The sequence below is a fragment of the Somniosus microcephalus genome, chromosome 8 (assembly GCF_052327205.1).
Source record: "Somniosus microcephalus isolate GS21.2 chromosome 8, FLI_Smic_1.0, whole genome shotgun sequence".
Lineage (NCBI taxonomy): Eukaryota > Metazoa > Chordata > Chondrichthyes > Squaliformes > Somniosidae > Somniosus > Somniosus microcephalus.
The window spans coordinates 129,946,697-129,973,914 of NC_140994.1; the positions used below are offsets into that span (position 1 = coordinate 129,946,697).

Below are 27,218 nucleotides of genomic sequence, written 5' to 3' on the forward strand. Positions count from 1 at the left end.
CTGCACGGTCTCCTCCAGGTACAAACATGGGGACCTGCACAGTCTCCTCCAGGTATGTATTAAAAACACTAAATACTGTTCCATATTTCCTTTTACAGGTCTATGGGTAACGATGAAAATGTTGGTCGGGGACGTGTCCCAGATCAGAAAGGATTATCCACATCTAGTGGACAGGACCACGGTGGTGGCCAGGAAACTGGGATTCCCGGAGATCATCATGCCAGGTATGTTTATATGGGTTATCTCTTCTGGCCCAAGAAAAAAATCATTTTTATTCCGTGATCAGGGCTGGGGGAGGCTGAAGGCTTCTGGGCGGGGCTTGTGGGGGAGTGGTGGGGGGAGCACTCCTGCTCCTCCTAGCTCACAGGAGTGCTAAAAGGAGTAGATCTTGAATTTATCTTAGGCAAACGGCTCCTTCCGCCTCTACTACCAGGCATCCCACAGCGTGAGCCATCCCCTGACGTGCAGTTAAGTGTAAGTCAAGGCGCCGAAGATGTCATCGGACCATGACTTTTGAATGTTACTTACGATCCCACCTGGCTTTTGTAGGAGCCTTGTCGATGGCCTGATTTGGGGTTTTTAAAACTTTAAAACATTAAATGACTGGGAATGGGGTCGGATGGGGTTGGGTTGCTCGAACCTGATATTATACTCCCTCCATGACCCTCTCCCGTCTGTTGGGAGGGGATAAAATCAAAACCACTGAAGCAAGCAAAGATTTGAGACCCAATAGGTTTCTCAAAAAAACCCAACTCTAATAGCATTCATCAATTGCAAACACAATGAAGAGATATTGAAAACCAACAAGCAACATCCTCGAAGGCTTCATCGAGAAAGCTGGTTAACACACATCTTAAAAAAGTCTCTCTCACGCAATTCCTAGCAAAAGTGCAGCTCACCTTAAGAACTGTGTGATAGGCTAACAATAAAATTAAAAGAAAAAATTTAAATTGCTGGAAATCTCAAATGAAAAACAATAGAAAATGTTGGAAATATGCAGCAGGTCAGTCAGCATCAGTAAAGAATAAAGAGATTAATGTTTTGGGTGAACAGGGCGGGTAAATATGATTAGAACTATTTGCTCACAAGGGTAAATGGATTAGTTCTGTCGATGGCCTGTGATTTCTTTATATTTCCGTGCATTTAATAGTTGTTCAGCTTAAGAGTTATTCCTCAACTAACACCATGAAAACAGATTTCCTGACCATTTATGTCATTGCAGCTAGTGGGATCTTGTCCATCACAAACCAATATGTCGAGGAACCAACTAGAGATCAGGCCACCTTAGACTGGGTATTATGTAATGAGAAAGGATTAATTAACAATCTTGTTGTGGGAGGTGCGATCATAATAGAATTCTTCATTAAGATGGAGAGTGAAGTAGTTGACTCAAAGACAAAGGTCCTGAATTTAAATACAGAAAACTACGATGGTATGAGGCGCAAGTTGGCTAGGCTGGATTGGGGAACGTTACTTAAAAGGTTGACGGTGGATCGGCAATGGCAAACATTTAAAGATCGCATGGATGAACTACAGAATTTGTTCATCCCTGTTTGGCATAAAAATAAAACAAAAAAGGTGACTCAACCGTGGCTAACAAGGGAAATTAGGGATAGCATAAGATCCAAGGAGAGGACATATAAATTGGCTAGAAAAAGCAGCAAACCTGAGGATTGGGAGCAGTTTAGGATTCAGCAAAGGAGGACAAAGGGATTAATTAAGAAGGGGAAAATAGAGTATGAGAGTAAGCTTGCAGTGAACATAAAAACTGACTGTAAAAGCTTCTATAGATATGCGAAGAGAAAAAGATTGGTGAAGTCAAGCATAGGTCCCTTACAGTCAGAATCAGGGGAATTTATAATGGGGAACAAAGAAATGGCAGACCAATTAAATACATACTTTGGTTCTGTCGTCACAAAGGAGGACACAAATAAACTCCCAGAGATGTCGGGGAACATAGGGTCTAATGAGAGGGAGGAACTGAATGAAATCAGTATTTGTAGGGAAATGGTGTTCGGGAAATTGACAGGATTGAAGGCCGCTAAATCCCCAGGGCCTGATGATCTACATCCTAGGGTACTTAAGGAAGTGGCCCTAGAAATAGTAGATGCATTGCTGGTCATCTTCCAAAATTCTATAGACTCTGGAACAGTTCCCATGGATTGGAGGGTAGCTAATGTTATCCCACTATTTAAAAAAGGTGGTAGAGAGAAAACGGGGAATTATAGACCTGACATCAGTAGTGGGGAAAATGCTAGAGTCCATTATAAAAGATGTAATAGCAGAGCACTTGGAAAACAGTGACAGAATCGGACAAAGTCAACATGGATTTACAAAAGGTAAATCATGCTTGACTAATCTACTGGAATTTTTTGAGGATGCAACTGGTAGAATAGATAAGGGAGAACCAGTGGATGTGGTGTATTTGGACTTTCGGAAGGCTTTTGATAAGGTCCCGCATAAGAGATTAGCTTGCAAAGTTAAAGCACATGGGATTGGGCATAAGGTACTGACTTGGATAGAGAACTGGTTGGCAGACAGGGAGCAAAGAGTTGGAGTAAACGGCTCTTTTTCCGAGTGGCAGGCAGTGACTAGTGGGGTACCGCAGGGATTGGTGCTAGGACCCCAGTTAATCACATTATATATTAATGATCTAGACGAGGGAACTAGATGTAATATCTCCAAGTTTGCAGACGACACAAAGCTGGGTGGGCGTGTGTGCTGTGAGGAGGATGCAGAGAAACTCCAGTATAATTTGGACAGGTTGGATGATTGGGCAGATGCATGGCAGATGCAGTATAATGTGGATAAATACAAGGTTATCCACTTTGGTGGCAACAACAGGAAGGCAGATTATTATCTGAATGGCAATAGATTGAGAAATGCGGAACTGCAACAAGACCTGGGTGTCCTTGTGCACCAGTCGCTGAAGGTAAGCATGCTGGTGCAGCAGGCAGTTAAGAAGGCAAATGGTATGTTGCTCTTCATAGCGAGAGGATTCGAGTACAGGAGCAAGGATGTCTTGCTGCAGTTGTACAGTGCCTTGGTGAGACCACACCTTGAGTACTGTGTGCAGTTTTGGTCGCCTTATCTGAGGAAGGATGTTCTTGCCATGGAGGGAGTGCAGCGAAGATTCACCAGACTGATACCTGGGATGGCACGAACGGCGTAAGAAGAGAGATTGGGTCGATTGGGCTTGTATTCGCTAGAGTTTAGAAGAATGAGAGGGGATCTCATTGAAACTTATAAAATTCTAACAGGACTAGACAGACTAGATGCAGGAAGGATGTTCCCGATGGCAGGGGAGTCCAGAACCAGGGGTCACAGTCTAAAGTTAAGGGGTAAGCCATTTAGGACTGAGATGAGGAGGAATTTCTTCACCCAGAGAGTGGTGAACCTGTGGAATTCTCTACCACAGAAGGCAGTTGAGGCCAATTCATTAAATATATTCAAGAAGGAGTTGGATATGTTTCTTAAGGCTAAAGGGATCAAGGGATATGGGGAGAAAGCAGGGACAGGGTACTGAATTTGGATGATCAGCCATGATCTCGTTAAATGGCAGAACAGGCTTGAGGGGCCGAATGGCCTACTCCTGCTCCTATCTTCTATGTTTCTATGTCTGCCACATTTGCTTATATAGCAATAATGACTACATTTCAAAGTCTTCTTTCTTTTTGAAAGTTGCCATACAGAGGTGGCCTCATCAGGCCTCAGTTTTGCAGCTGCCAGCTTCTCTGCCAGTAAGAAGAAAGGACTTGCATTTATGTAGCACCTTTCATGACCTCAGGATGTCCCAGAACATTTCACGGCCAGAAGTGCTTTTGAGGTGCAGTCACTATTGTAATTTAGGAAAACACAGCAGTCTACTTTGCGCACAGCATGGTCCCGCAAACAGCAGTGAGATAATTGACTAAATAAACTGTGATATTGATGTTGATTGAGGGTTAACTGTTGGCCATAACACAGGGAAAACTCGCCTGCTCTTCTTTGAATAGTACCATAGGATTTTTCACATCCACCCAAGAAGGCAGACAGGACCTCAGTTTAACCTCTTATTTGAAAAATGGCACCTCCGACAGTGCAGTGCTCCCTCAATAATGCACTAATGTGCCAGCCTAGATCATTATAGAATTTGTTTTTAGAAATTTACGGAATAGAAGGAGGCCATTTGTTCCAGCGTGTCTGTGCCTGCCAAAAAAGAGCTATCCAGCCTAATCCCACTTTCCTGCTCTTGGTCCGTAGCCTTGTAGGTTACGGCAGTTCAAGTGCATATCCAAGTACTTTTTAAATGTGATGAGGGTCTCTGCTTCTACCACCCTTTCAGGCAGTGAGTTCCAGATCCCCACCACCCTCTGGGTGAAAAAAGTTCTCCTCAACTCCCTCTAATCCTTCTACCAATTACTTTAAATCTATGCCCTCTGGTTACTGACCTCTCTGCTCGGGGAAATAGGTCCTTCCTATCCACTTTATCTGGGCCCCTCATAATTTTATACACCTCAATTAATTCTCCCCTCAGCCTCCTCTGCTCCAAAGAAAACAACCCCAGCCTATCCAATCTTTCCTCATAGCTAAAATTCTCCAGTTCTGGCAACATCCTTGTAAATCTCATCTGTACCCTCTCTACTGCAATCACATCTTTCCCGCAATGTGGTGACCAGACCTGTACGCATGTTTGAGGGTTAACTGTTGGCCAGAACACAGGGAAAACACGCCTGCTCTTCTTTGAATAGTACCATAGAATCTTTCACATCCACCCAAGAAGGCAGACAGGACCTCAGTTTAACCTCTTATCTGAAAGATGGCACCTCCGACAGTGCAGTGCTCCCTCAGTAATGCACTAAATTGCCAGCCTAGATCATTATAGAATTTGTTTTTAGGTTGTGGCCTAACTAGTGTTTTATACAGTTCAAGCATAACCTCCCTGCTCTTATATTCTGTGTCTTGACTACTAAAGGAAAGTACATCCCGTATCCATGTAGACTACATCAAATGCATTACCTTCATCGACCCTCCTTGTTACCTCCTCAGCAAATTTAATCAAGTTGGTCAGATGCGACCTTTCCTTAACAAATCCATACTGACTGTCCCTGATTAATCTGTGCCTTTATAAATGACGATTAATTCTGTTCCTCAGAATTTTTTCCAATAATTTGCCCATTACCGAGGTTAGGCTGATTGGCCTGTAATTACTCGGTCTATCCCTTTCTCCCTTTTTAAACAACGGTACAGTGTTAGCAGTCCTGCAGTCCTTCGGCACCACACCTGTAGCCAGAGAGGATTGGAAAATGATGGCCAGAGCCTCCGTTATTTCCTCCCTTGCTTCTCTCAACAGCCTGCCTTACATTTCATCTGGGCCTGGCAATTTATCTACTTTCAAAGATGGCAAACCTCTTAATACTTCCACTCTCACTATGTTTATCTCATCTAATATTTCACTCCTCTTTGACTACAATGTCTGCATGGTCCCTCTCTTTTGTGAAGACAGCCGATAAGTATTCATTAAGAACCATAACCACATCTTCCACCTCAACACACAGGTTACCTTCTTGGTCTCTAATAAGCCCTACTCTTTCTTTAGTTATCCTCTTGCTCGTTATGTATTTATAAAACACCTTTGGGTTTTCCTTGATTTTACTTGCCAATATTTTTTCATGCCCTCTGCATTCCTAATTTCCTAATTACGTGGTCATGTCTCATAGAATTACATAAAATATACAGCACAGAAAAAGGCCATTCGGCCCAACCAGTCCATGCCAGCATTTATGCTCCACTTGAGTCTCGGGAGGGCAGTTTGAACCCATGACCATGTAACTCAGATAATATTATGCTGAGCCAAGGCTGAAACCCCCAATGCTCCAACTGACTCTTTGCTTCCCAGAATACCGGCACTTTTCCTATTTACCTCTAAGTAATAATGTAAAATCAAGGTGCTAAATAAAAATAAGTACAGGATGTATGGGGGAGAAATTCCTCTCGAGCCCCATTTGGGGCGCTAAATCAGAAAAGCTAGAAAAGTTAGCACCAGACGCTAACCTCTTCCAGCCTCTCTGAAATTCCCATTTTTTGCTCCAAGAGGGAAGTGGAGCACTAAATCAAGTGCTCCACTTCCTTCTTGGAGTGCAAGAGGAGGGGAAGGTCAAGACCTGGCTGTACCCGGGGCGATGTGCTCAGCAGCGCCACAAGTGGCCAAGCGTGGCGCTGCTGCTTTGCAGGGGTTCTTCCCTGAATTAAAGGGAAGGGCCCCATGCTGCGAACTCTGCAGTTTTATAAAAATTTACCTGGACCACCGGGGAGAGGGGGTGCCACGCGATCAGCCCGGCACTCAAGCAGACTGCCGGGTTGACCAAACGCGGCACGGACCCCGCGTCCAAAGGCGCAAAAAAAAGTTTTTTAAAAATCCGACTTTTTTTCAGAATGGCCAGCCACCTCACCTTTAACCTCCGCAGTGCTAGCGGCCGGCCGCCCTGCTCGCGTCCCCTGCAGCAGTCACTGCCATCACCCGGCACTGCTTCAGGGGGCGAAGGGGAATTTTTGTGCTGGGGCGCTACTGGGGCGATGCGCCCGGAGATGACGTCACAATCTCCGGGCGCATGAGATCGGGATCGCGGGGCCCCCCACGGGAGGCGCAAAGGAGGGGAATTCTCCCCCATGACTTAAAAATGACAACTGAATTATGTCCAATTATCACCTGCTCTCAAACCCGCTTCACTGAACACTACATATGTTTTGTTTCCCTGTGTGTAACACTATGTGAGACCAACTGGTATATATTATGCATATGTACAGGGATACACTAAAATAAGCTAGCGCTCTCAGTGGCCTTCAGATATGTCTCCAAATTCCTTTGCCTCTACGCAATCATGTTGAAAAACAGCTTTAGAATCTTAAGACCACAGTTGAGGAAAACAATTTTATGCAGCTTAGAAGCTCTGTACGTCAAAGCCTGCACCTTTCAGAAGGTGCAGTTATTAGTTTGATGCAGCTGAGGCTACAGGTGGCCACAGTCCTGCCTGTTGTGAAATTATTTAGAGCAGCTGTGAATTTGACATCATTTGGCTGGCTTCTGAAGCCTGACCTATGCCCACGTGCTCTTTCTAAATCTGACAAGGGGATTTATTCTCATCCACAGGGGACTAGATTAGGACGTCAAGCATTGTTAATAGTCATAGTGAGAGGACACCATTCAGGTGGTGTTTTTTAAACCTGACCGATTCAGACCCAGTTCTCTTAAGAAACAGGGATCAGTAACTATTTGCCTGCCAAAGCACCTCATTCTTTTTATTAGGATTCTTCCACACCACAACAGTTTTTGTACATTGAGTGAACTTTATGACAACATTGGTAATGAAGAGACTGGATGTGTTAGTGACACGAAGGAAACAGGTGGAGTGGATAAGGAGAGAATTTTCTATTAGACAGAGAGGATGATAAGTTAAGGGGACCTCGAGCAAAAAAACAAATTGAAGTACAACTTGACACTTAAAAGGAAATGGATTCAGAGAGAAGTGGATATGATAGAAATGGAAACAGGGTTTATGAATTCGTACTCCATTCTGAAAATAGTGTGGGCCGTGCTGGTCTCAGTGCTTGAGTTACCAATAATGGTAATATTCCTCAACCTAATGGCTCCCTTCACACAAAGCTTTGCACTGAGAATGCGAGTTTGTAACACCTATCCAATGTCTAGAATGAAGAGCTGAAGGGTGAGGTACGTTGGAGGAGACTCATGGCCTTTTTGTTCACCACATGTCTGTTCTCACGTCCCAAAATATTACAAAACAGCTCATCACAGGATATTCCTCTATTTCATTCCTCTGCAGGTGATGTCAGGAATGACATTTACATCACCATCCAGTACGGAGACTTTGACAAGTACAACAAGACCACACAGAAGAATGTGGAAGTGATAATGTGTGTCTGCAGTGAAGATGGTAAAATTACTCCGGTAAGAATTTCTTCTCAGTAATGAACATGGATGACTATTGACAGCTGGCAGAGAGGGCACGGCGAGGTTCAAAGTTCACTGCTCTCTTGAAGGCATGCTGGGGAATGGTTTGAGGGCTGACCCTCTGTGGCTTCATTCAAGTGGATTGTGTGTAAGTGTAGACTGTGGGAGTCAGTAGATCACTTGACGCAGGGTCTTTAGGAATCATATCCGAGGCCAATCCTGTTCTTGGCCTGACATCACACACTGAAGCATTTAGATGCTTTCCGGAAGGATCCATGAGATCCTTTGTATCCACCTATTGAAGAGTTACAGTCCTCCCATGTTGTCTCTCATCTCTCATTAGCTGAGATCAGATAACTCAGCACAGAATGAACAATCATCTTGGCCAGTGTACCACACTGTGCTGTGGATTTACCGACAAAGTCATCGATGAAGCACTCAAAAAATATTTTGAATATGTATCAGTGAAAATATTTTGCATAACACTGGGGGGAAAGGCACTAAAAATGGAATTGGGGAGGGTATCAGTAATACAGGAATTGGGGAGGGCACCAGTAAATGGGGAAATTGGAGGATGGCACTAGTAAATGGGGGAATTGGGGGACGGCACCAGTAAATGGGGAAATTTGGAGAATGCACCTGGAAAATGGGAATTGGGGGAGGATACCAGGAAGATGGGGAATTGGGGGAGGACACCAGGAAGATGGGGAATTGGGGGAGGGCACCAGGAAGATGGGGAATTGAGGGAGGACACCAGGAAGATGGGGAATTGGGGGAGGGCACCACTAAATGGATAATTTTCTCTAAAAAAAGAGAAGACAGAGGTGACCTGATAAAGCTGTAAAATTATGAAGGAGTTCGACAAGGTAGGCATAGAGAAGATGTTTCCACGTGGATGTGTCCAAAACTAAGGGCTATAAATATGATAGTCACTAATAAATCCAGTAAGGAATTGAGGAAAAACTTCTTTACTCAAAGAGTGGTGAGAATGTAGAACGTGCTACCACAATTAGTTGAGGTGAATAGCATAGGTGCATTTAAGGGGAATCTAGATAAGTACGTGAGGGAGAAAGGATTAGAAGGATATGTTGTTAGGGTGAGATGAAGTAAATAGAGTTGGAGGAATCTCGGGTGGAGCATTCTCCAAGGCAGTTATTTCCAGGAGATTAATCTTTAATTGCTGTAGATTCCAAGAGAATCCTGGAGTGTTGACAACCCTACTTCATTACCAGGAATAGGGAATTGATTTAAGTACTTGTAGGTGATCAGTTAATCACTTGCCTCAGCAAACCTCATGAATTACTCATCCTTCAGCCTTGTCAATCAAATTCTCCATTCCTGTTGTCACTCATACTTTTTATGGAAGGGGCGCTCCTCTAATGCTGGGGCTGAGGTACTTTGTTGAGGCAAAGTAAAGGGAGAATTAGTCTGCAGCTCCGACGGATCTAGGTAGTTCCAATGTTGATACTGGCTGCCAGATATGGAAAGTGTCCCATTCCCCAGCACAAAATATTCCTCAACTTAATGAACAGAATAATTCATACCCAAAAAATGGAAAGTAGGGAACATATGGTTTTCTCTTCTCGCCATTCATGACTATGGATTATTTCACTATTGGCTAGCTAAGGAACCATCAATTCAAACCTTGTGCTGAACTCCATGATCTGGTGGCTATTCATTCATGGATATGTATTGGTCCCAACAACACATGCTGAAAGGCACAACCATTTGATGGCTTCAGTAGAGAATGTGACAACACACGCCAAAGATTAATTGGGACATGATTTTCATTGGTCTTGTTGTATATAGACTCTATTTCTCTGTGCCATATTCATGCTCAACTTCATTGTTTACCATTATCATTTTTTCCACATACAACCATTATAAAAACAAATAACAGTTTAGTTTCTTTGATTCCAAGATCCCTTTGGTGTTTCAAGGGTTAATTTCTGAGGAAGCACAGCTAGATTTGCCAAGACGTTCTCAGATCAGTGAAACATTCTGATCCCAGAGACTTATGCTCCGAGTGTTACTTCAAACTGCCCGGTCAGACCTTCCTTGATGGTCACATATCCGCAGCATAACAAAGATCGTCTATTTTTATCTCCGTAACATTGCCCATCTCCACCCTTGCCTCAGCTCATCCGCTGCTGAAACCCTCATCCATGCCTTTGTTACCTCTAGATTTGACTATTCCAACGCACTTCTGGCTGTCCTCCCACATTCCACCCTACATAAACTTGAGGTCATCCAAAACTCGGCTGCCCATGTCCTAACTCGTACCAAGTCCTGTTCGCCCATCTCCCCTGTGCTCACTGACCTACATTGGCGCCTGGTTAAGCAGTGCCTCGATTTCAAAATTCTCATCCTTGTTTTCAAATCCCTGCATGGCCTCACCCCTTCTTATCTCTGTAATCTCCTTCAGCCCCACAACCCACCCGAGATATCTGCGCTCCTCTAATTCTACCCTCTTGGCATCCCTGATTATAATCGCTCAACCTTTGGTGGCCGTGCATTCTGTTGCCTAGGCCCTATGCTTGGAATTCGCTGCCTAAACCTCTCCGCCTCGCTACCTCTCTTTCCTCCTTTAAGACGCTCCTTAAAACCTACTTCTTTGACCAAGCTAATTTATCCTTATGTAGCTCGGCATCAATTTTTTTGTCTCAAAATACTCCTGTGCAGTGCCTTGGAATGTTTTACTACGTTAAAGGCGCTACAAGTTGTTGTTGTTGTTTTTGTCTGAGCACTAAAGTGCAGTTTACTTTTTGTTCTTTATTGTCTCTAGTTTCCCTTGAGTACAGAAGATTGAGGGGTGATTTAACTGAGAGGCTTAAAATATTAAAAGGATTTGATAAGGCAGATACAGAGAAACTATTTCCTCTGGTGGGGGAATCAAGAATGAGAGGACACTAAAATTAGAGCCAGACCATTAGGAACAAAATCAGGAAGAACTTTTTCACACAAAAGGTAGTAGAAATCTGGAGTTCTCTCCCCCAAAAGGCTGTGGATGCTAGGGGACAATTGGTGCTTTCAAGACAGATCGATAGATTTTTGTTGGATAAGGGTATCAAGGGATATGGAGCAAAGGCTGGTAAAAGGACAGATCAGCCATGATCTAATTGAATGGTGGAGCAGGCTCGAGGGCTGAATGACTTACTCCTGTTCTTATGTGCCTCTCCTGCACCTGCTCATGGCTGGACTCCTGGTTGCAAAGCATCATTGGCAGAAGCCTTGCATTTGGTTACCTGCCTGCCCTCTCAGTTAAGGGTTAGTGTTGAGCTAATCTCAGCCAACATCACCAACCTTGAGTGGGGTGTGGGAGGGGAGGGAGAGGGGGCAAGTCAGCCAGAATTCCAACTCCTGATCCAGTGTCACCTGCTGGAAAATCAAAAAAGTGCATGGAAGTCAGACGAGAATGGGATGGACTCAGCCTTGGAGCCCATCAACCACTGAGGCCGCACCAGGAGTGCTGGGTTTTGCAAGATTTCTCTCGTGAAGAATGACTATTGGGTGAGATACTGGAGCATTGCCAACCTCATGGCATCGTGGTCTAGCAATCGGACCTTCAGGGAAGGAGCAGGATATACTGGTTGGGGGGGGGGGGGGGGGGGGGGGAAACCAGAATTGTAAAACATACAAGAGTGCTTAATGAGTTCACAAAATGCATTGTGATGATTGTCAATATTTGATGTAGTTTAGCTGTTCTGTTACATGAGACTGTGATATTATGCGTGTATGCAGAGATCTCATTTTATTGATAATTACAAGATTGAACTGTTTTGGTGCAGAATGCCATTTGCCTGGGTGCGGGAGACAAACTCGTCAGTGAATATCGATCCGTCATCTACTATCAGGTCAAGCAGCCACGCTGGATAGAGACAATTAAGGTCAGTGAAAGCAGTGAAATGTTACAGTGCTGTTTTTATACCTGGAATCGCAAGAAAGAACTTACATTTATATAGCACCTTCCATGACCTCAGGACATCCCAAAGCACTTCACAGCCAATGAGTACTTTTGCAGTGTAGTCACTGTTGTAATGTAGGAAACGAGGCAGCCAATTTGTGCACAAGCAGCAATGAAATAAATGACCAACAGTGGTTCGTTTTCAAATTGGAAAACCTGGTCACATTTTGATGATTTTGCAAGTGAAATCATCATTGCAAAGACAATAGTCTGGCTATTATTTTGACGATTTCAAACATGGGGAAAAAACATTTTCAAGTTTCTCTACATATTTGATGCTGGGGAGGAAACAATTGCCTCAGTTTAAGGAACAGGTCTCATTTTGATGACCTCAGAGCATAGTCACATCACAACCTCATTTTTGAACGTGAAAAATGAGAGGAGATGTGAATGAGACAGAGATCCTTTCACTGCTGCCAGGAAAGTTAAACAGAAAAGCTTCATAGTTTTGAATTTTGGCAGAACTCTGTGTGGGGATATGATCGATACTGTCAGTAAGGATCATTGAGCTCCTGAGAGCATAGCGTACAATGTGATGATAACTTTATATAAAAAATTTCTGTCTGTCACAGGCCTTGGTTCACACATGCAAACTTTTGTGTCACACTTTAGAACTACAACAACTTGCATTTGTATAACGCCTTTAACATAGTAAAATGCCCCAAGGCGCTTCACAGGTGCGTAACCAGACATAAATTGAATGAGCTAAAGAAGGAAACATTAGGACAGGTGACCAAAAAGCTTGGGCAAAGAGGTAGGTTTTGAGGAGCGTCTTAAAGGTGGAAAGAGGTGGAGAGGCGGAGAGGTTTAGGGAGCGAATTCCAGAGCTTAGGATCTAGGCAGCTGAAGGCACCGCTGCCAATGGTGGGGTGAAGGAAGGAGAGGATGGGCGAGGCCAGAATTGGAGGAACATAGACTTCTCGGAGGGTTGTAGGGCTAGAGGAGATTACAGAGGTAGGAAGGATTTGAACATAAGGATGAGAATTTTAAATGTGACACACTGGTGGACTTGGAGCCAATGTAGGCCAGTGATCAGATGGGTGTTAAGGGAATGGGGCTTGGTGCAAGTTGGGATATGGGCAGCAGAGTTTTGGATGAGCTTAAGTTTATAGAGGGTGTAAGATGGGAGGCTAGCCAGGAGAAAATGGGAGAAAGATTTGGTCGCTTAGCACCTTCCATTAGTGCCTGCCGATGGTAGCATCGGGACGAGGCAAATCCAGTGCCGAATGACAAATGCCCCCCCCCCCCCCCCCCGTTGCACCACTGGTATGAGGTACTGCTGGGGACTTCAATGCCAGGCAGATTGTGATGTCAGTGAGCATGATCTGGAAAATTCATTGTTGCCACTTACCTTAGCGCCTCGACCAAACAGTGACAGGGAGAGCTGGCATGCAGCTGCAGGAAGCTGGCTCCAGCGACGTTATTTAAAAGCATCAGCATTAATCACTCGCAGCTGTCAGGGCAGGTTAGTTTCAGTGGTTTCTTGTCAGTTTCACCCAGTGATGCAAAGTAGCTATGTTTATTGCTCAAAAATTCAAACTGCTACACTTGGTTACATTAATGGGGGCTGTACTGGCATGCCACCTCACCCTCCAGGATCTATGGCGGAGGGAGCATAGGCAGCGAGAAATACAGGAACATATGTGCAGAGGGATGAGGAGGGACATCAGGGCTCTCACCAGGAGTCCTTACCCTCCGAGGGTATTCTGACAGCACTTCTCCTACTTTCAATTAAGTGATGAGTAGTGTATTAGGAGGCTCCTCTTCACCAAGGTTGTGGTTACAGAACTCTGCCACCTCCTCCAAATAGACCTCCAGCCTCACAGCAGGATGACTTAAACCCCAGATTCCCTTTGCTCACTACATGCCCATCATACCATCCCTGTGTCATGCCATATCACAGCATCCTCCTGGGTGCAAAGGCGAAATGAGATCACAAAATATTGCAAACTCCATTAATAAAGTTATGCATAAACATACCACACATATCACATTCATTCTAATAACTGATGCCCCATGTGCCTGCCATAGTTGAATAGCTGTCATTGTGTGCAAGGCATGAGATGTTGGTGTGAGTGTTGGTAGGTGTAGATTGTTGGTGGGTGAGTGCTGGGGGTGTGGTGCTTTGGACAGTTTGTGAAGCTTGTGGTACAGATGGTGGTGTGTAGCATTTGTTGAAGCATTGAATCACCCTGACCACCCGACTGAGGTGGATCTGCCATGAGCACACCTACTTCAGTCCTCCGCTTCCTTCTCCTTGTTGTGCTTCTCCTTGCTGAGGCAGCTGCACAGCCAGCAACACTGAGAATGAGGTGCTGCAGTATCAATGAACCTCCCCTTTAAGTAATGGGAAAAGCCTATGGCAATGATGAGTTGCGATTAGACTTCACCCGATATTGGTCCACCCTTTGAGTGTAACGCCACTGAGTTAAGCCTTTAAGACTTGATTTAGCACTCCAATCATTTCTTTGAGCAGTGAGAATGAATTTTGCGTGCAGTTTAAAGCATTAACGCCTGGCGCTAATTCTCAAACTTTTCTAAAGGTACCGCCCATTCCTGGGCTATAATGAATTTCTAGCCCTCTAGAATGTTTTTAATAAATAAACTATTTGCTGCTCATTGGACTCAGGATATGCCTATTCATAGCAATTACACTTTACCACCTTACAGCAACAGGTCATGTTAGAAAACACAGTTGTACTTTAGCAGCAGAATAATAAACTGTGGCTTGCATAGTGTAATGCTGCTGTCCTGAGTAATGCCATGGGAGGTCCATTAGTCTTTAGATCATGTGAATTTGTCTTCAGAGATACAAAGGTTTGCCAACCACTTTTCTATGAAGACAATGTTCCATTAATGGTAAAATTTTAATTGCTTGAAAATTTTGTAAAGCCCGATTATGAACTTTACCAGTGGACCTGAGACTGGTTGCCTCAACAAAGGATATGGTATTGTCGCGGTCTTAGGATTAGCCTAGCAGCATGGAGTTCAAATCTCACGATAACTTATGAAACTGAATTTAATAAAGCTGATAATTTATGGGCTAGCACCAGAGAAATAAATGACCAGATTGTTGTAAAAACCCAATTAGGTTGGCATGATTATGGGGTTAACTCTTCATTAAGGATCCCTAGTCTGTGCTGAGTTAGCTGCTCTCAGCTGAAAAATTAGTAGTGGTGCTAGAATTTGCCTTATTGTCTATCAGAATATTATATATTTTTTTTAACTTACCATGTTTCCCAGTCCTGATTGCCATCCCACGTACAAAACTATGGTACTGAAAAAGATTGTAGCTGATCTGGCCCATCTCTGAAAATAATTGCTTACTCCCTCAAACATCTTCAGTTTTTTTTTTGCATATTCACCTTCCTCCGCGTAAAGTACTTAAGGTTAAATTGTTTGTTGAACCTTCCCTCTTCCAGCTTGATCTGGGTGCGACAGTTTGAGAGCTCGTAGCACCCCAGATCTCAAACGTATTATCAGAGATGTGCATCAGAAGTGTGAAGTGATGCATTTTGGAAGGAAGAATGAGGAAAGGCAATATAAACGAAATGGTACAATTTTAAAGGCGGTGCAGAAACAGAGACACCTGCGGGGTGTATGTACACAAATCTTTGAAGGTGGCAGGACAAGTTGATAAGGCTGTTAAAAAAGCATGTGGATCCTTGGCTTTATAAACAGAGGCATATACAAAAGCAAAGAAGTTATGCTAAACCTTTATAAATCACTGGGCTAGACCTCAGCTAGAGCATTATGTCTAATTCTGGCACCACACTTTAAGAAGGATGCCAAGGCCTTGGAGAGGATGCAGAGGAGATTTATTAGAATGGCACCAGGGATGAGGGACTTCAATTACATAGAGAGACTAGAGAAGCTGGGATTGATGTCCTTAGAGCAGAGAAGGTTAAAGGCAGATGTAGTCGAGACATTCAAAATCATGACGGCTTTTGATAGAGCAAATAAGGAGAAACTATTTTGTGGCAGAAGGGTTGGTAACCAGAAAACACAGATTAAAGTAATTGGCAAAAAGAATCAGAGGTGAAATGAAGAGGCTTTTTTCTATGCAGCGAGTTGTTGTGATCTGGAATGCACTGCCTGAAAGTGTGGTGAAAGCAAATTCAACAGTAATTTTCAATTGGATAAACACTTGAAGGGGAGAAAATTACTGGGCTATGGGGAAAGAGCAGTGGAGTGGGACTAATTGGATAGCTCTTACAAAGAGCCGGCATAGGCACAATGGGCTGAATGGCCTTCTGTGCTGTATTCTCTATCTGTGGACTTGGCCGAGGACTTGATCAAGCTTGACCGGATTAAAATATTCAACAGACACAAGGCTCACACTTGAAGAATAATGGCTTGGATGGGACATCGGAGGGCTGCCTGTTGGCCTGTGGAATCGTAGCCCAGGACGAGTCAGCTTCAGAATGGGGAAGAACACACACAGCATTTGTTTGCAACTTCACCTTTCAAAAGTTGTCACAAAGGCAAATGATGCAGTTCTGTGCTATTTATCAATGTTACTTTGTAAAACTCTTTGGGCGTAAAATTGGGAGTGTTAGCGGCAGTTTTTTGAGTGCTAGGAGTGCCCTTAGAGCTCCAAAAGGGCGCCCATAGCGTGCGCACGCTTGTGGGGTGATTTGCGTCGGACGCCGTATTGCTGCAGGCGTTGGCACACGTGCAGTGAATGTCCACCAGAAGTATGCAGAGCAGGCAGTTTATGAAATAACAACAGAAAATGCTGGAAAAACTCAGCAGGCCAGGCAACATCCGTGGAGAGAAAATAGAGTCAACGTTTCGGGTCAAACCCTTTGTCAAGTTTATGATGTCAATCTGCGTGCCCTCGCTTAACCTCACACAGCTGATCGCGCGTTCAGCAGCAGATAGGACCCTACCCCAGCGCTATTTAAAGGGATCAGCAACAATGTTCCCTTTAAGCTGCGCACGGCTGTGCAACAAGCTTGATAGTGCCGCGCAGGAATAGAAACCGTCCTCTCCCTCCGCTCAGGCTCACAACTGCGGGGGCTTTAATAACACAGCAAAGTTGCAGTGGCCAAGAAAAGTATCCGATGAGGGAGAGGGGGTGGGGCCTCATCCGCCCTGACCGACAGCCCGCTCCACCAGCACCGCCCAACCTTGTGTGACTGGGTCAACTCCCACCAACAGCTATGAGGGTGGCGGGTCTGGAGGATGAGCCAATAGCAGGTGAGAGGAGGTGGGTGTTGGATGGCTTCCCCGGGGGCTGGATAGCCGGCCTGGGAAAGGGAACCAGGAAATCAGTGAACTGAAACATAGAAGATAGGAGCAGGAGTAGGCCATTCGGCCCCTCGAGCCTGCTCCGCCATTCAATGAGATCATGGCTGATCATCCAAATTCAGTACCCTGTCCCTGCCTTTTCCCCATATCCCTAGATCCCTTTAGCCTTAAGAAATATATCCAACTCCTTCTTGAATATATTTAATGAACTGGCCTCCACCGCCCTCTGTGGCAGACAATTGCACAGGTTCACCGCTCTCTGGGTGAAGAAATTCCTCCTCATTTCAGTCCTAAATGGCTTACCCCTTATCCTTAGACTATGACCCCTGGTTCTGGACTCCCCTGCCATCGGAAACATCCTTCCTGTATCTAGTCTGTCCAGGCCTTACAGAATTTTATAGGTTTCGATGAGATCCCCTCTCAATCTTCTAAACTCCAGTGAGTATAAGCCCAATCGACACAATCTCTCCTCATACGTCATTCCTGCCATCCCAGGTATCAGCCTGGTGAATCTTCACTGCACTCCTTCCATGGCAAGAACGTCCTTCCTCAGATAAGGCGACCAAAACTGCACACAATACTCAAGGTGCAGTCTCACCAAGGCCCTGTACAACTGCAGCAAGACATCCTTGTTCCTGTACTCGAACCCTCTTGCTACGAAGGCCAACATACCATTTGCCTTCTTCACCGCCTGCTGCACCTGCATGCTTACCTTCAGCGACTGGTGTACAAGAACACCCAGGTCTCTTTGCACTTCCCCTTCTCCCAATCTATTGCCATTCAAATAATAATCTGCCTTCCTGTTTTTGCCACCAAAGTGGATAACCTCACATTTATCCACATTATAGTGCATTTGCCATGTTTCTGCCCAATCACCCAACCTGTCCAAATCGTACTGGAGCTTCACGACATCCTCCTCACAGCATACCCTCCCACCCAGCTTTGTGTCGTCTGCAAATTTGGAGATATTACATCCAATTCCCTCGTCCAGATCATTAATATATATTGTGAACAGCTGGGGTCCTAGGACCGATCTTTGCGGTACCCCACTAGTCAATACAATACAATACAATACAAATCGCTTTATTGGCATGATAAGGTACATCTTATGTTGCCAAAGCATCAAAATACATTTATGGTTGAACACATAAACGCGGTTCCATTCATACAGTGTATAAACAGGTATATCCCTGAGTTTATAAATATATTTTCGCCTTGTTTATATATACTCTTGTCTTAGTTTACTGGTTGTCCCTCTGTTCATGGCAAGCTGTAACATAGTGTGCCGCCAGTGTTACACAGCTTCTCTCCTCCCCCAGTAGGAATGGGAGTTTTTGGTTGTCAGTCAGATTTCTGAATTCAGGGCATATTTGTGAGAATTTTTGATAGAAATTCTCTCTGATGCCCTGATATTTTCCACAGGCTGTGAGGAAGTGCATCTCTGTCTCAACTACTCCCTGACTGCAGTGAGAGCATATCCTGTCTTCTCTTGGCAGCCTGGTCTGCCTGTGTCTGCCTTTTTCGATCGCTAGGCTATGTTCGCTAAGTCTGTACCTTGTCAAGGTTCTTCTCAGTTTGTTATCCTTTACCATGGTCAGGTAATCAGCTATGTTGTATTGTCTGTTTAGGGCCAAGTAGCAATTGAGTTTGCTTTGGGTTTTTGTTGTTTCTGCCCAATATGACAGATATTTTTCCTTTTGCTTAGCGACGATTGTGTTGGGTCGAATTCTTTGTGTTACCCTGTCACTGTCCTGGGGCTGGTTATTGTTAATATTGTTATTAGTTACTTTATTGAGTCCCAGGACTAGTTGACTGAGGGTATTCTTCTTTATGGTCAGCTCTTGGCATTTCAGGGCGTCGTAGTGATAGCATTGGGGGTTGCTCATTTGTAGGTGATTCCAAAATTTGGTGGCTCTTTTTTGGATAGTGATTATTAATGGGTATTGGCCTAGTTCCGCCCTGCATGCGTTGTTTACTGTTTTCCTTTGAGTCCGGAGGATACTTTTACAGAATTCCGCATGTAGGATCTCAATTGGGTGTTTGTCCCATTTTGCAAAATCTTGTTGTGTTAGTGGTCCCCAGACCTCACTGCCATAGAGTGCAATTGGTTCAATTACTGATTTGAAAATTTTGAGCCAAATGATAATTGGGATTTCTATTTGGATTGATTTTTTGATGGCATAGAAAGCCCTTCTTGCTTTCTCTTTCAGTTCATTCACAGCCAGTTTGAAGTTTCCCGTAGAACTGATTTTTAAGCCCAAGTATGTGTAGTGAGTGGTTTGTTCAATTTTGGTTGTTCCTACTGTGAAATTTATTGTGGGTCCATGTTGTTTGGATCTTTGCTGGAACACAAGGACTTTGGTTTTTTGGGGATTTATTGTCAGGGCCCAAGTCTGGCAGTACGACTCCAGCAGGTCCAGGTTCTGCTGTAGACCCTCCTTAGTTGGTGACAGCAGAACCAGGTCGTCGGCATAGAGGAGGAATTTAACCTTGGATTCATATAGGGTGAGGTCGGGTGCTGTAGATTGTTCAAGTAGTTTTGCCAATCCATTAATGTAAATATTAAAGAGTGTCGGTGAGATTGGCGAGCCCTGCGTCACCCCCCGCCCCTGTGGGAAGTATTTTGTTTGTTTGTCTCCAATTTTAACTGCACATTTATTGTTTGTATACATTGATTTAATTACATCATATGTTTTACCTCCTACCCCGCTTTCGATAAGTTTCAGGAATAAACCGTCATGCCAGATGGAGTCGAAAGCCTTCTGGAAATCTACAAAGCATGCGTAGATTTTGCTTTTGTTATGGTGAACGTGTTTGTCAATTAGGGTCTGTAGGGTGAAGATATGATCGGATGTTCTATAGTTTGGCAGGAATCCAATTTGGCTTTTACTCAAGACATTGTGCTCTTCAAGGAAGTTTATAAGTCTTTTGTTTATGATGCTACAGAATACCTTCCCCAGGTTACTGTTTACACAGATGCCTCGATAGTTGTTTGGGTCGATTTTGTCCCCACTTTTGTATATGGGTGTTATGAGTCCTTTGTTCCAGATGTCAGGGAAATAACCGACACTCAGAACCAAGTTGAAGAGTTTTAGGATAGCCAGTTTCAGTTTGTCGTCTGCGTGTTTAATCATCTCGTTTAGTATGCCGTCTGTCCCGCAAGCTTTTCCTGGTCGCAGGTCCTTGAGTTTTTCAAGAAGTTCTTTTTCTGTTATTATGGCGTCTAGCGGGTTTTGGTTATCTTTTATGGCCATTTCAAGCTTTTCAAGTTTTTTGCGTATTTGGTGTTGCTCTGGTCCTAGTGTGTTTTTCTGGTATAATTTTTCAAAGTGGTTTACCCATGTGTCCCCATTTTGAATGGACAAATCGTCGTGTTGTTTTTTGTGTAGTGTTTTCAAGTTGTCCCAGAAACAATTCGACTCAATGGATTCCTCCATGGAGCTGAGTGTATTCTTAATAAATTGCTCTTTTTTGGTCCTGAGTGTGTTTCTGTATTGTGTTAGCGTCTGACAATAAGTAAGGCGTAATTCCTCGTTTTCTGGATGTCTGTGTTTTTGGTTTGATAGTTTTCTAAGTTTTTTCCTCATGTTATGGCAATCATGGTCAAACCATTTTTCATAGTTTTTTGTTTTGGGTTTGTTCTTGCGAGCTTTCAAGTTTGCATTTGTTGCCAAATTATCAAAAATATTGTTTAGTTTACTAACTGCCCGGTTTACGCCTTCTTTATTGTGAGTGTATATGTTATCCAGAAAGGTGTCTAAGAGAGCTTGAGTTGATGCATTGCTAATTGTTTTCTGGTATTTTTCCGTGTCGTTTTTGGCCCATCTGTACGATTTTTTGGTGTTGTACAGTTTACTGGGTTGTGTTTCTATGTTGTTTGTTTCTGTCTTTTTGAGAAACATAGTAATTTGACTGTGATCTGACAGTGTTGTTTGTGGTTTGACTGTGAATGCTCTGAAAGAGGATGGGTCCAAGTCTGTAATCATATAGTCTACTGTGCTGCAGCCAAGAGGTGAGCAGTAGGTCAATCTTCCTAGGAGGTCTCCTATGAACCTACCATTGACAATGTACAGACCCAGGTTTCGACAGAGCTGTAGTAGCTGTTTACCGTTGGTATTTGACTGCTTGTCGCAGTTATGCCTGTATGGAAGGGAAGGGATGTCAAAGTGGTTCACTGCCTGCCACTCAGAAAACGACCCGTTTATTCCAACTCTTTGCTTTCTGTCCGCCAACCAGTTCTCTATCCAAGTCAATACCTTGCCCCCAATCCCATGTGCCTTAATTTTGCACGCTAATCTCTTAGGATGCGGTCGAGATCTTAACAGCAACCAACTGACGACCAAGAATATTTAAAGGGCTAGTTTCGATATTACGTGCAACTGGTTTGAGTTTTAATTGGATTCAATAGCCCCCTTACCTAAAGATGAGCCCTGACCTGCTCAATGAGACATTGAAGGTAATCGGCGTTCACCTCTTAGCCTCCTGTGTGTTCTGTGTATTTTGCAAATAAAACGTTGATTTGTGCATGCACGGAAAATGACGCAATTAGCTCATGCGCGAAAAATGCGGCGATTTGGAACACTTTTTGAATCCTGAAGATGAACTCTTGTCAGCCCTCTTGATCTCTCTTACTCCTGTAATGTTATCTTAATAACGTAATTACGAGTCTCCCAAGCAGTTGTAGTGGAGTGCCATTTATTCAGTCCTGACTCTGTGTCTCCTAGTACAGTACTTCAAGCATGGCCAAGATGGCGTTGGATCCCGCCCCCGGATATGACGTCAGCCGTCAACCAGCTGTCAATCAAACCCCGCTGTCTTTACGACAGCTACGGTTATCCATACAACTCCCAGTTTAAAAAAAATGAAGAATTTGTTTAGCCGGCTGAACGCTGACTTGCTCCACTGCTGGTGGCCCTGTTGAATAACTGCACGCTCTTTTGCTGGGAGCAGCCCATCTGAGGCGACCGATTCTAGTTGGTAATAATGAGAGCGAGAAAAAAAAAGGTTACTCCGGAAGCGCGTGTGGCAAAATTGCTTGTTGCAGAGAATTAGAACGGAAACCTGGGAAAGGGATTGTTCTCAGATCTTTATGTACACAGCAGTCATATTCCTGGGCCAGAGCCCAGGGCACACAGCTTCTGCACGCAAAGATTAATGTTTCAGTATCATTTTTTTAAACTTGCTCATTTGAGATGTAGTTAATAGCAAGCAGCAGGGCTTTGTTGTATCCCCTCATCATTCAATATACCGAGGTGGGGCTATAGTTTAGAGGGGCTTATTTTTTTTGTTATAATTATGAAATGCGTTCCTTTCCCCCGTCATTTAATAACTGTTTGTAATAAATTCTGTCCTGACATTTTAACAAATGTTTATATGTTAGTGCAAAAACGTGCAGATACCCTGCTGTAAGATGCAATTATGTAAAATAAGCCATCCACTGGGATGGCTGCAGAAAGATAACAGTTTACAAAACTTAAGATCTGCTCTCCTGTTCAACTCTCTATGAAACTATTTGTCATAGATGTGAATTAACTTGACAAGTCATTTACAATTAAAGATTTTTTCCCTCATTAAACTGGTGATTGAGACTAAGGGAATCGAGGGATATGGGGATTGGGTGGGAAAGTGGAGTTGAGGTCAAAGATCAATCACAACCTTATTGAATGGCGGAGCAGGCTCGAGGGTCCATATGGCCGACTCCTGCTCCTATTTCTTATGTCAGTAATCGGTTAGTGACACCGAATGCGCTTCCTGTCCGGGAACAAAGGTCGCAGAATGCGCTTCCCGCCGGGGAGCAAAGGTCAGCGAGGGGCCGAGTTGGAAACAAAATAGCAACTAATGATTTCTTACCAAATCTCATGATTTCTAAGAGTTTGTCTCCTGATTTATGAGGTGATGGGGTTGGCAATTCTGGGGTTTAGCCACAAACACTGGAACAGTCCTGTTCCCTGGCGTTCGGGAGCTCTTCCCACAGGGTCGGGGTGGGGAGAGAGGCAGAGCAGCAAATGGGACAAAGCAAAGAAACCCATCCACTCCTCCCAAAAAAAACGAGAAAAGCAAGCATCACACATACAAAAGCAGGCTGGGCTCCATCCAGCCCGAGCACAACAAACAGATGTCTTATTATTCGTTATTATCACATAGCCAAAAGCAGTTCAATTTACATATATAAATATATTATTACGACTTGAGTGAGCAAAGCGCGATGCCCAAAATAATTTTGGTGAGGAGACACAAAGAACTCAGCTGGAAAGTCAAACTGCAGATAAACCCCCAAGCCGAAACTCAAATGTCATTATTATTAATGCCGCGAAATGTCTGGCCTAAGAGAAAAGTCAGATTCTATGTAGTGCCTCAAAGTGAACAAGGCAATGGCAAACACAGTACACTGAGTGAGGTGTCAACATGGACTGTAGAGTCGTCAAAAAAAAGACTCAAATAATAATAAAAACATAAGTAAGAAAATTAAAATGTAATAATTTGCCTTAATGCAGTTCTTAAAAAGTTCTCCAACTCCCCTGCCCAGCATCCTGGGCCTGGAACCCCCGCCATACCCGAACCTGCCCTCAACCTGGCTTTGTGCTTGATAAAAGACATCATCAGATGGACTCATACAGCACAGAAGGAGGCTATTCGGCCCATCGTGCCTGTGCCGGCTCTTTGGTGGAGCTATCCAATTAATCCCACTCCCCTGCTCTTTTGCTATAACCCTGCACATTTTTCCCTTTTAAATATTTATCCAATTCCTTTTTGAAAGTTATTATTGAATCTGCTTCTGCCGCCCTTTCAGGCAGTGCATTCCAGATCATAACAACTCGCTACGTAAAAGAAATTTCACCTCATCTTGCCTCTGGTTCTTTTGCCAATCACAATAAATCTGTGTCCTCTGGTTACTGACCCTCCTCCCAGTGGAAACAGTTTCTCCTTATTTACTCTATCAAAACCCTTCTAAATTTTGAACACCTCTATTAAATCTACTCTTAACATTCTCTGCTTTAAGGAGAATAACCCCAGCTTCTTTAATCTCTCCAGATAACTGAAGTCCCTCATCCCTGGTACCATTCTAGTAAATCTCCTCTGCACCCCCTCTGAGGCCTCAAGATATTAAAACCTGACCTGAGATTGCTTGATGTGAAGGGGGGAGTCAGGAGAAAGAGATAAAGTGAAGATATCAAGTCATTAACTCTTCAAAGACTCCAAAAAGTATTTGTGCCATGAACAAAAATAATGAAAGATCTGAATTTTCTGTTGTTGCTGCTGTTGTTGGGTAGGGCATTGTTATTGCTGTTGTTGTTAACTGCCCATGGGCAAAAAGGTCACGCTCAGAAATTTGTCGCCTGCCTCTGCCACCTGCTGCAGCCACAACTGCATCCTTAGAGCAGGGCAAGGATTGCATTGCCAGTGGCTGTGAAGGTGACCGTGGCGATCAATGTTTATGCGTCTGGCTCCTTCCAGGCTGGAGCTGGAGATATTTGCAACATCTCGCAGTTTGCCGTCCACTGTTGTGTGAGGGAGGTCACTGAGGCTCTCCATTCAAAGAGAGTTGACTACATTTCATTCTCTCTTGCCAGAGACCAGCAGGTGGAGCGAGCACGTGGCTTCACTAGGATTTCAGGCTTCCCCCTGGTGCAGGGTGCCATTGACATCACTTTGCGGGCGCATCATGTCAACTCTGCCAGACACCGGAACCGAAAGGGATTCCACTCCCTCAACATCCAGCCGGTGTGCAACCATAGGCAGCAAATCATGTAGGTGAATGCCCTGTATCCTGGCAGCAGTAGTGATGCCTTCATTCTGCGGCAGTCCGTTGTGCAAGCTGCATTTGAGCCACCACGACAAACCAAAGGGTGGCCACTGGGTGACAAAGGCTATCTGCTGAATACCTGACTCATGACTCTAGTGTGCAACCCATGCACACGTGGGTAGCATGAATACAATGAAAGCCATACTGCCACACGAAATGTGATCGAGCAAACCATTGTTGTGCTGAAACAATGCTCACGCTGCCTGGGCCACTCTGGAGGAGCCTTGCAGTACTCAGCAGAGCGGGTGTCAAGATTCATGGTGGTCTACTGCATGCTGCACAACCTCGCTACCATGAGGGCACAGCCCTTGCCGCCAGCTATACGGCGAGCAGCTGAGGAGCAGGAGGAGGAGGAGGAAGAGGAAGGGAGGAGGCAACTTAGACATCCCCTTTTTGCCTGGGTTGTCCATGAAGAACTCACCCGAGTGTGATACCAGTAACTGCAACCCCAATTCCACATTCACCAACAGTCCCACACCTTCCCTTCCGTCTGTCACTGACCATCACAGCGTCGCTTGGCCACAATGCAAATATAAAAGACACCACAAAATAAACATACCAAACCAAATTTATAAATCAAATCATGCCATATTGCATACAAAAGTCAATTAATCACCCTTGTGCATTCACTTAGTGCCTATCTTTGCCTGTCCTAGTGCTCCTACGCAGTGGCTGCAGCATGGCTGGTGGAAGTCTGCTGACTGTCAGTGGGGGAGACTGCTGATGGCCTTGGAGGACAACCTTGAGCAGCTCTGGGCCAAGAAGGCCCGGCTGCGGACTGCACCATCTCGCCATGGGCAGCAGCAGCCTGGGCTTGCTGACAGGCAACAGGCAAAGGCACTGGCGGAGTGACGGGAGGATGAATGCCGTCATCCTGAGAGAGAACAGCAGGTTCCATGGAGCTACTGCCACTCCCCCGGGGCGGTGCCTCAGCAATGCTAGTAATCTGTTGGAAGGCAGATTGCTGGACTGCTGTAACACCCTGGAAGCTCCTTTGAACACTGGAATCCACAGCCATGAAGACAGCAGTGTGAGCTTTCATGGCAGCAAACTGACCTTGCATGACAACTGTCTGAGCTTCCACCGAGCTGCTTGAGTTGCAATGGAAGCTGAGACATCGGCCAGCAGACGCTACATCATGGTTGGGTCCACATGTGTGCTAATAGAGTTGACCACCACATCCGTGGTGGAAAGGAGGGGCTCCAAGCTGTGTGCAAAGCCCTGTGCCAATTTGGTGCCAGACTCTTTCTTGACATTGTACGCAGGCTTTCTGGCAGGCTTCCCAACGCACCAAGCATTTCCTTGTGCATACCCATCAGCGTTCTTCTGCAGCCTGCCCTATCGATGTCCTCATCTGAGTTCTCTGCTGCAGAATTCATGTGCGACCTCACCCTCCGACGAGCTGTTACCTGCGCTATCCTTGCCCCCTGCTCTGGCTGCAGGCCACTCGTGTCTGGTGTCTCACCACGTGCAGATACCGCCTCTATGCGATCCACTAAATTACGTGCAGTTTCAGTATCTGGGCTGATGGCTGCAAGTGTGAAATCGAGTGACGGTGTTGCTTCATCATCATTGTCTTCTTGCTCTTCATCCAATGCCTGGGCATATTGCAGTTATTGGATATCTGAAAGGAGAAAGGCACAAGGATAAGGTTGTGGTGAAGTGGGTGCGGGGGTGATTGGAAAGTAAGAGGTGCATGCTTACACAATCTGCAGCTTGTAAATCAGAAGAGATTGTGGGATGAGGGGGAAGTGGGATGTGAGAAGGATGATTCGCTCTGAGGATACCGTCAGCTTTGATGGTTCCAGCCCTGCCGCTGGCCAGGGCCTTAGCGCTGGCCATTCCAGTAATGGCCAGCACTGTCTCCTCCATGGGGATTAGGACATGCAGGCACGCCTGTCTCCTGCCAGCTAGCTCCTGCTGTGTCCAGTTGTGCGGCACCTTGTCCTGCAAGGGAGAGGGAAGTGTCTCAGTGAGTGTCGTGCAATCTGTTTGGGTGATGTGGCTGTCGTGGTTGAATATCTGTCAGTGTGTGTAAGCTGTGGGTGTGATGCTTGCAGCAGTGCTAAGTGTGGGAGGGTGAGGTGAAACTATGAATGTTAGGTATGAGTTTTGATTGATAGAGATTGTTGGTAGGTGAGTGTTGGGGGTGTGGTGAATTGAGCAGTGGCTGAGGCTAGTGGTGCAGGTGGTATTTTTGGTGCTGGGCTGTGATGGGCCCCAGAATCCCACAGGTAGGGGACAAGTGT

General features: G+C 44.8%; 1 protein-coding gene across 1 annotated transcript in view; it reads left to right on the forward strand.

Moving 5' to 3' along the window:
* LOC147113790 (dedicator of cytokinesis protein 2-like) overlaps positions 1-27,218 on the forward strand; it is a 611,919-nt gene that overhangs the window by 200,648 nt on the left and 384,053 nt on the right. Inside the window, exons 13-15 of the mRNA XM_085996164.1 lie at positions 99-224; positions 7,821-7,945; positions 11,737-11,835. Coding sequence (XP_085852290.1) covers positions 99-224; positions 7,821-7,945; positions 11,737-11,835 — 350 coding nt within the window. The remainder of the gene's footprint in view (positions 1-98; positions 225-7,820; positions 7,946-11,736; positions 11,836-27,218) is intronic.